Source organism: Triticum dicoccoides, chromosome 3A, assembly GCF_002162155.2.
Source record: "Triticum dicoccoides isolate Atlit2015 ecotype Zavitan chromosome 3A, WEW_v2.0, whole genome shotgun sequence".
Taxonomy (NCBI): domain Eukaryota; kingdom Viridiplantae; phylum Streptophyta; class Magnoliopsida; order Poales; family Poaceae; genus Triticum; species Triticum dicoccoides.
In genome coordinates this window covers 638176144-638186216 of record NC_041384.1, presented here as the reverse complement: position 1 = coordinate 638186216, position 10073 = coordinate 638176144, and the positions used below count along the sequence as shown (strand labels likewise).

The window sequence follows — 10073 nt, the reverse complement described above, 5'->3', positions numbered from 1 at the left end:
CTGGCAAGCCTGGTGCGGCGCTTCGTCAACTTCGTCTTCGTCCGTCTACGCATGCCCGGTGCTGGCACCACTGGTGCGTGCCTTCGTCTACGATATGTCCCCGGGCTTGGCAACCGCGGCACAATGCGTCGTCAACAACGTCTTTCCCCGGCGCACCACTACTACGCCCATGACTAACTCGGCGCCTCTTTGCGCCCGTGGCTCCACGGCGACTTCCTCGACACCGGCTACACCGACTCGACATCGACCACGACATCCGTCGTACGGCTACCTCGACCACGGCTCCACCACCCACGCTCTCGGCTATCTCGACAAACGGCACACAGGGCTACCGCCTTGCTTGAGCAACCTCATCGGTTTCCACTCTAGCCACGACTCCGCGATGCGTCGACCGTTACGACTGTGGGGGGTGTCCGTCGGCTTGCCTTCGGATTCTTCTTCAGTCTCACCGTCTGCGTCGCTACCGTTGTGACTGCGGGGGGATGTCGAGTAACATGATTGTATTAGGAAATATAGGTTGGACTAAGAATATTCTGGCTTGTCTTGTACTCCAAGTCGATTATATACTCCTATATAGATACCCATAAGGCTCTAGCAATACATCAACTATCGCACCAAATCCCTCTATCCCTTCTAACAATTTCTTCTATGGAGTGAATCAATATCGTTTATCATAGCAAACTCAATTGATCTAACTGCTGTAGTTACGGGGATTCGCTCCATCCAGCCGCGCGCCAAAACGAGTTGGACGGATTTTTTTTTGGAATATCGGGACACTGCACGGGTACCTGCACACCTATCCTCACGTGATGGTGACTATAAAATTTCCCATTCAAGATCTTCTGTGACTGGCTTTTGTAATATGTATCGTGTAAACATATATTTTTATGAAGGAACAAAGACCTTATTTGCAGTTTGGCCAGGACATCATGTGCGCTGCACGTGCCTCCTACTAGTTTACATAGGGGGAGACTTGGGGGTAAGGTTGAGAGTACAAAGCAGTTGGGTTACAATCTCATAGATAAGTAGAACAACATGGTACACCAATCGTGAAGAAGGTTCATAGCATGCTCATTGGAGCATTTGTTGGACCAAAGCATGATGTCGCCCGCAGTCAAGCGGGCGATGAGGTGGATAGGTCGAAGGTCCTCCCCTAAAAGTTTTTCCATTTCTTCTTTTCCAATTATTTCAGACAATATCAATGACGACCGTTGATTGAGGTCTGTTTGTGAGGTCTGGTCCCCAAAGATGTTGAAAGTCCGTCGGGAGCGTAGCAGAAAGAGAGCTCAGTTCTTTCCAAAGAGGACGAAGATAGCAACATTGAAGGAAGAGGTGACTTCTTATTTTTGAAGCCAGGCAGAACGGGCAACAGTTGGAGTCAGTTAAACCCCTGTTGAAGCGTCTTTCATTGGTGAAGAGTCGATTTTTGCAGGCGAGCCAAAGAAAATTTTTGCATTTGTTGGGTGCATAATTTTTCCAAATGGACGGTGGGAAGGAGTCGATTTGTCGATCCAAATAGCCTTGTATGCCGAGTTGCAAGTCATTGTTTGTCGTCATACGTCCCATTTGTTTGTCATGTACCTGCACATTCAAGGAGACAGTCACCAACATAGAGCGAAGGTTTTCCAGTTCAAATTGAGGGGCATGATAAAGATGGGGTGCCCAAGTCTAGATTCATAGTAGGAATGCTTTGCACCTGGGCAACGGCAGTCGAGGGTCTGAGAGTATGAGAGAAAAGAGCAAGGAAAATTGTTGCGAGATTTTGAGTGGGGCATTGGACCCAAAGGTCGAGCCAAAAGGCGGTGGTCGTACCACTGCCGATATGCACCTTAGTCATGGATCGGAAAGAAAAAAATCTAACCACTTGGCGATGTCATGCCAAATATTGGATTCAAAAGGGTGTGGAGCGTCAAGGTCCTCGTTATCAGACCATCCATACTTGGCAGCAAGGAGAGAGACACTCCCAATATCAAAAGTTGAGTGAAGTATATTTAGGTGGGAAAGGAGTAGGCAAGAGTTCAAATGATGCAGAGAAGAAAAAACCTAGAACCCCTCAAGAGAACCGTGCACACACAAATTCCCAAGACACTTTCAATGTCTGCCCAAAACTTTATCCTGACGAACCGCCCAAAAAAGGCCCTAAAAAGTTTATCAATTTCCTGGACAATGCCCACAGGCCATAGGCAGCAAGAGAGCGGTCATGACATAGATAAGTAAGGCTCTAGGCACTGCAAGAACCAACATTGCGCGACCAGCAAGGGTTAGAAGCACCCCTCACCAACCCGCAAGAAGACGATAAGAAGAAATTTTTTAGGTCTTGTTTGTGAGTCGATAGAGGTAGGCCGAGGTAGGATTGAGGGAACGATGCGATCGCGGATACAAAATAGTTGCAAGTTGAGATGTGAGTTCTGGGTCAACATGAATAGGAGCGAAAGTGTTTTGTGGGAATTAATCACCAATCCAATGGCTTTCGAGAATTCAAGATATATTATAGCATTTAAAGTTTGCTATAGTACAGTGGCCGCTACTTTTCTTTCAAAAGCCGACAAAAAAACACTGGAAAAAAAATCGCTACAGTTCCCCATCTAGAGAATCAGGCTTCTACAGTTTTTGCGAATGGACCGGCCCAGTAGGAGGGCACATAGCACCCTATAAGAGCTCCCAGGCAAATCCTATTACCCCTAAAAAAGGCAAATCCTATTCGGCGCTTGACGCGTCATTTTTTTATGGAAAATACTTCAAATCAGGCGGCTGATTTTATTGGACCCGTCCGCCACGCGCTAAGCCGTCGGATCGCCTAATCAAGATTTCTGTTGGGCGCGCACTGGTCCCTGATTTCTCTTGCACACCTGTCCTTGTCCCACCTTTTGCACGTGAGTGGTCCCCATGGCCTATGGTATGATTCCTTTGTATGCTAGTGTACTTACTGCCATGCACAATAAAATTTACTCCGTGCATCGCTACCTGGATTACGTGTGCTGCTTCCTCCATAGCAAGATGCAAGACTTGTTTTGGATGACAAGCCGGCAAGCCAGCTACGCGATGCTGCCACCACATCCGCAAGGACGGCGCCCCGCACGCCGCAAGCTGCTATAAGGTCGGACCACTGAGTGCTAAATGGTTAGCACGATATGCAACAAAGCCGGTTTCGCAACATGCATCACGCTGCAAAGGGGTTTCACAACATGGGTCGTGCTGGAAAGAGACTTCGCAACATGTGTCACACTGCAAAGGGGTTTCACAACATGCGTCACGCTGGAAAGGTGTTTCGCAACTTGCACCATTTTGCAAAGAGACTTCACAATATGTGTCATGCCGCAAAGGAGTTTCGCAACATGCGTCACGCTGGAAAGGTGTTTCGCAACATGCACCATTTTGCAAAGAGACTTCACAACATGTGTCATGCCGCAAAGGGGTTTCGCAACATGCGTCATGTTGCAAAGGGGTTCCGCAACGTGCATCATATTGCAAGGAGACTTCACAACATGCACCACGTTTCAAAAAGGGAGCCATGATGGGATGCTCGATGGCTTCATAACATGTGGTGTGTTGCAAAGGGGCTTGACAACATGTGTCGTCTTGCAATCCCGTGAGCTCACAGACCCATATCTCTGCAACAAGGATGATGTTTCAAAAACAAGCCTCTGCAACAATATTTTAGAAACATGCTTCTGAAACAACGCCAATGTTTCAGAAACACCGGTGACATTGCAAACACGCCTTTGCAAATGATGTTTCAGAAACTCGGCTCCACAACAATGACAATGTCTCAGAAACGCCAATGACATTGCAATCTGGGCACATGTTGATCGCACATGATGGCTTGCCGCACCGTACGATCATGTTTAATCGGACGACAGCGCATGCGCATCAGCCGATGGAATGCAAGTGTTTTCCTTTTGTGTGTGTTTCCATCTCTTTACTGGGAGCAACTAATGAACTGAGGTAGCTACGTCCGTGCACTTCTTACTCAAAATCTAAGGTAGTTGAGCAGCACATACACCGTAGGTTGGCTAAGCAGCATGAAAGGAACATGGTGTGGGCTACTAGCGCAGCAGTAGAGGGAGCGGTACATGGATTAGTACAAAAGGAAAAACAATCGCGGTCCACCAATACGTCAGCATGAAAGTGACATGTGCATGCAGTCCTTCACGGTTAAATCGAACGGTGGTCGAGCCGGCTGATCCCACGCGCGGATCAGCCGGTTGACGCCTAGCACTGCCCTTTTTTTATTTACTATTTTGTCAACCTGGCGCACACCCCCTCCATCCTAGGCTCGGCCCATTTTTTCCTTCTCGTTGGCATGTCCATTTCGATTGGGGAAGCTTCTAGATGCTTCAAATTCTATTTTTCTTTTTTCCTTTTTTTGGATTTTTCTTTTCCCTTTTTTCGTTTTTATTTTCTTTTTTGTCAAGATTTTTTGAGAAGTTTGTAATCTAATTTTAAAATTCGTGGACTCTTTTTAAACAATGAACGTTTTTCAATGCGTAAACTTTTTACAAATTCATGAACCTTTTTTCAAAATCTTATAAGTTTTCCAAATTCATGAATGTTTTCTGAATCAAAGAACTTTTTCCAGTTTGGTCACATGTGGTAATGGTCGTAGCAGATCCCAAGTGGTCTGCTCCTAAGCCCGGCTGGGTTAAGTTTGTACTGATGGTTCATTTGCTGTTGATGGATCGGCCGCTGCCGGAATGGTGTTAAGAGACGACAAGGGAGCCATCATCTTCTCTTCTTGTAGGCAGTTATTTTCTTGCTGGGATGCACTTGAAGCTGAATTATGTGCATGCATGGAAAGTTTATCTTTCTCCATCCAGAGAAGTGAGTTATCAGTGCAGATCGACGTGCATTCTATAATTGCAGTGAAATTAATCCAGGCTTCAGAGGTTGACAGATCGGTATATTCGTCCATCATCAAGGAGATTAGATATCTTATGTCTCTACGTGAAAATTATATTACTCATGTAAGTCGTAGCCAAAATAAAGTTAGTAATAGCTTAGCTAAATTTGCTCGTATTGAGGGTAGAACCATGACTTGGTTAGGTTCTGGCCCTCCTGAGGCTTTGGAAGGAGCTGCGATTGATTGTAAGGACTTTGGTGGATGAGTAATACAAATTTCTACCCGCAAAAAAAAGAACTTTTTCAAATTCATGCACATTTTGAAATCCATGATTTTGTTTTTCAAATTTATGAATTTTTTTCAAATCCATGATTTTTTTTAAATAACCTTTCCGAATTTTTCAAAATAATTTTTTAGAAGTCAACATGCGTGGCTGGTCCGGCCCAGCGCACGCGCGTGAGCGCCGGTTTGCGTAGCTGGGGCCATAAGTTCCGATTAGGAGCTCTCGAGCTCCTTGACACTCATGCACACAAAGGAACTGCAGGTAACAGGATTTCAGTTTCACGTCTGAGTAATAGATTCCCTCCGCGAGGTGTTGCCAATGGGGCCATAAAAGGCCGGCTTCCTCCACGGAAGAACTGACAAACTCTTTGTATAGCCTAAAGAAAAGGCATTCCTCAAAAAAAAAAAAGACGAACTTTATTCAACTGACAAACTCTTTGTATAGCCTGGCAGTTAGTATAAGAGTGTGAAGCCTGGAAAATGAAAATCCAGAGACTCAAAGCGGTCCGTGCAGAAGCGAAATGCAGATGCAGTCAACGGATCATCCCTAAAAAAATGCAGTCAACGGATCTAGAGCCACGGCAGCATGGCTGCTCATGTTCGATGCTCCCCACCGGACAGACGCCAACCAGCCACCTAACAAAACCGCAACAAGCTTTGCGCCTCGCTCCAGAGCCCTGGATGGATTACACATGCACAGCTGCACGCAACACGATCACACAGATCTCCAAAGCTGGCATGGTAATCACAATCCACTGCTTGGGGCAACACAATACCAAGACTCGGAAAATTGGAATAAGCAGATGGGAGATTGGATTGGAACGACCAGCTGGTATTCGAAGATCCTTTGGACTTAGATGAAATGGACTAATAAAGACATTCCCACAGAGCAGCTAACTAGTCAGGATTCAGATTTGGTGTAGCATAGTTTGGATCAGTGATATCATGACCTGAGCAGGCATCCTTCACCTCGGAACTTCCCGTATTATTACAAACAGTCAAAGTTCACGTGGATGCTGCTTTCTGTCTTGGATACTGGTATTGGCGCAACCGGAGCAATTATCCGAGATGCGGCGGGCATGTTCATTGCGGTCTGCAGTGTTATGCTCCCTCGGGCAATTGACGCGACATCAGCGGAAGCAAAGACAATATCTTCTGAGGGCGAGCCCCGGACAATGTTGCAAATGACCATTACGGAGTAGTTAACTACTAGCATGCTTTACAGAATATATAAGCGACTACATCAAAGTTACTCCCTCCGTTCCGAATTACTTGTCACAGTTATGGATGTATCTAGATGTATTTTAGTTCCAGATACATTCATTTCTGCGACGAGTAATTTGGAACGGAGGGAGTAGAAATGATCAAAGTAATGAAGAAGCTGACATAGGAGAATGCCGCGTGTAACTGTGGATATCCATCCAGCAAGAAACTACGAGCTGTCATTGCCTAGCTAACCAGATGTCGCAGACAAAAGTATTTTTCAATGCCATCCTTCTATGAATCTATCCATGAAATAAAATGTCAACTATCATGAATAGCTTGTTCAAACAGAAATACACAGAAATTCCAACCGAGAAGCTGGACATGGAAGCAATAGAAAAACTTGCAAAAAAATACTCTCTCAACTGCTAAGAACAGCTGTACATATGTGGCTGTGCAGGGAGCATATACCTTTGATGAGCCATTGACTTGAGTTTTGAAACTACCAATAGAAGTTAGAGTACCAATGGTGCCTTCCATTGTGGAAAGTGGAAACAAATGGACAACTGCCTTGTAAGCAACACAATGTGGAGGCCACGTGCACCACCGCTGGACAGGACGCCCACCCAAAAATAAAGAACACCCACTGCACAGGATTCATGGCGAGACATAGGGAAATGCTATATTCAGTACATTTCTCTCCCTGGCAATCATACAAGGAAGCACATGGGACCATGCCACGGTTAACCTTCCATGATTGCCGGCTCCAGCTGGGTGCACATGGTTTCCAGGTAGTCTTGCTTCTACATTCCACTGGAGTGGACCATGGAGGCATGGACCAGAGCAGAGATAATCTAGTTCTAGACTTTACTACTTCTAGTCTGCTGCACCTTTAAAATGACTCCAGTTTCACAGGTGCACACTTTGCTCCTTTCCTTTTCCCTCCAAATTTTAGATCAATGATGAGGCTAGATAATCTGTACTGAGATTTTATTTTCTATGATCTCAGAGATGTGATCTTTTTTGAATCAGATACCTCATGGAATTACATTATGCAGCCGCGATTATATGGAGATGAGTACACACATCACTGTATTACCAAAATGGAGGCCACAATGCAGCTGCTCAGCAGCAGCACAAGCCATCCGGATTTTACCCTATCCAACTTTTCACAATCATATAATCTACAAATATTGAATATCATACCTATGGACAATTTAGCTATGGCTAGGCATCCAAAAATAAAACACAGGAATATAACAACAAAGCTCCTATTCTCCAGGTCAACCTGCTTATCCCTAAATCGCTCATACTCAGATCTGCACACAACAGCATGATTCACAAGGTTAGAATCGTATCAAGCAATATCATGCTTTCTTAATGTGCATGCAAATCCATGAAACTAAAGAATAACAATACAAACCTGAGTATGACATTATCCAGGACAAGTTGGTCTAACTGCGAGGAGGCAACTGACTTCCATGAAAGGATACTTTCAATATCTCTCGCCTGAAAACAGGAAATGCATAATAAGATAAGGTACAGAAATTAAGGGTAACAATAGCAGAAACAAAACACAAGTGCAGAAAGTTGCATACAAAGTCATTTTTGCTGCTCTGAAGCTCCTTCAACTCCAATTTTATCTTCTCCAAGAGCGCATCTTTGCTATCAATATCAGAATCGAAATCCTTAAAAATTTGTCCATATCTGCTGTTGAGTTCCTCTAGGTACCGCTCCAATACAGAAAAGCTCACATCAAGAGACTGGACTTTCTGCATCAGTATCTTGAGAACTGTATCTCCAGGGATTCTGCCAGCCTGAAGTGTCCTTGTCTCTACAATCTGATCATGAACACCATTCCTTGATGAATCTCCATTTGGCTTATCATCTTCTACCTCAAATTCATCTTCATCAAGGGGTTCCTGTGAGGAGTCTTTTCCACCACTAGGCTCCTTCAAAGGTGGTTGCTCAATTGGCTCCTTCGATTTGTCATCAGATTCAGCATTTCTATTCTCAACTGGAATCAAGTTCTTGAGCATCTTTTCCACAGCATCCATTCCGTACACCTCAAGCATACTCAGTGTACAATAGCTTGCAGAACCATAATGGCTTAGCAAATTGAACTTCAAGTACCTCGCCCACTTTGGCTCGGGAAATGTGAAACTCTGAGCATGCTTCGCATTTGCGACAGTGAATCTCCCAAGTGTTTCCCAGTTTTCTGTGGGATAAATAAGACTGCTCAGCATTTCAAATTCTTTTAAATTAGAAGAGTAATGCTCAAAATTTGCAATTGCAATGGTATCTACCAAGGTTTCTTCAGAAAGCTCTATGATGACATATTTTCCCTCCACGGAACAAGGATTGCGGAGATACTTATCCTTATCTTTGTCTAGAATGTTGGAAGCGCCTTTGGCCTCCTTGTTATAATCCAGAACCTTTGCCCCTTTAGCTGCCGAAGCATAATTGTACAACTGACCACTAGGTTCCCTTCGGTGAATCACATGGCCAGTTTGACTAGAGGCATCCTTTCCCCTTTCAGCAATTGCTCTCGTCTTAAATTCATCAAGACCCGGAGGAACAACTCGTGCCAACCTTGCTGGTTTGGGAACATCTTCAACATCCACCTTCTCCGCTGGATGAACTACAGAGGCGATGTTTGTCAGATGAGGACTCTCACCCTGACCTCCTGACTGCTCAATTTGATCATCATTTGTTTGAGCTTCTTCCGCACCCTGACCTACTGACAGGTCAATTTGATCATCCTTGGTCAGAGCACCTTCCTCACCCTGACCTTCTGACAGGTCAATTTTACCATCCTTGGTTACAGTTTGTTCTTCGCCCTGGCCTTCTGACAGATCAATTTGATCATCCTTGGTTACAGCTTCCATGTCATCACTTCCAGCATCATCCTTGGAACACACTTCATCTTCCTGCAGAACTGTCTCTTCTGAAAGCAAGACACTTTCATCAAGTTTAACACACGTGTCACCAGACACCGCCAAATTCTCCTCGTGCTCCTGGTGTACAACATCAGGACCAACAGAACCTTCATTCATTGTAGGCCCAGGCCCAGCAATGGGAATGGCAACAATCGGGTCTCCACCATCTGCAGAAATCAGACGAAGAAAATGTGATCTCAGTCAACACGGAACCAAGTTTATTTAAAAACTGATGACAGGAGCGTTCAGTAAATCTCGGACACAGAACACAAACGTGGAAATTTCGGCAACGCATCTAACAACCAGCAACCTGTTCGGTGATCAGAGAGAGCGCAACAACCGCATACGGATTATTACGGATCTAAGCCTAACGGGGGTTCGATCGCGCCTGCACGGCACCACCGACAGCCACGGACAATCCACCAAACACCTACCGATCGCCGCACCACGCAACCACCGCGCAGCACGGCACAGGATTCATTCATCATCAAGGCGAGCGGAACTTCAGAGTTTCAGGGACGGAGGAGAGAAGAAGGCCCGGACCGTGCGTACCGCGTTGACCGTCGCCGTGGCCGACGAGCGAGTTGAGGATGAGGAGCGCGGCCCAGGACGCGACGACGAGCGAGGCGGAGAAGCCGTACAGCCGCCGCCGCCTCATCCCGGCGGCCGCGCCCGCGCCCTGCTCGTGCGCCTTGGCCGCCGCCTTCCTCTTCATGAGGTCTCTCCGCGACTTCTGCATTTCTCCCCGCCTCGCATCTGCGCGCCCCGCGGCACCCTTGGTCCGGCGCGGGGAAGCGAGGGCGACGAAC

General features: G+C 46.0%; 1 protein-coding gene across 2 annotated transcripts; it reads right to left on the bottom strand.

Moving 5' to 3' along the window:
- Positions 1-6634: 6634 nt before the first annotated feature.
- Positions 6635-10067, bottom strand: LOC119269804 (SUN domain-containing protein 4-like). Of its 2 annotated transcripts, none has more exons than XM_037551727.1 (4): positions 9808-10067; positions 7924-9431; positions 7749-7834; positions 6635-7644 (listed from the first exon to the last, which is right to left on the bottom strand). In XM_037551727.1, the coding sequence occupies exons 1-4, from the start codon at positions 10001-10003 to the stop codon at positions 7413-7415; spliced, it is 2022 nt and encodes a 673-aa protein (XP_037407624.1). In that variant the 5' UTR covers positions 10004-10067; the 3' UTR covers positions 6635-7412. The 2 variants fall into 2 exon arrangements, with proteins under 2 accessions (XP_037407624.1, XP_037407625.1); XM_037551728.1 differs by having other exon boundaries at positions 9817-10067.
- Positions 10068-10073: the final 6 nt, after the last annotated feature.

What these genes read in the sequence shown, in the direction of transcription:
- LOC119269804 (XM_037551727.1), bottom strand. Translation starts at nt 10,003, where the DNA reads ATGCAGAAGTCGCGGAGAGACCTCATGAAGAGGAAGGCGGCGGCCAAG. An exon ending in CGGTCAACGCGGTACGCACG is followed by an intron (nt 9,432 to 9,807) that starts GTCCGGGCCTTC and finishes TGATTTCTGCAG; the next exon opens with ATGGTGGAGACCCGATTGTT. An exon ending in AGAGCAGCAAAAATGACTTT is followed by an intron (nt 7,835 to 7,923) that starts GTATGCAACTTT and finishes TCCTGTTTTCAG; the next exon opens with GCGAGAGATATTGAAAGTAT.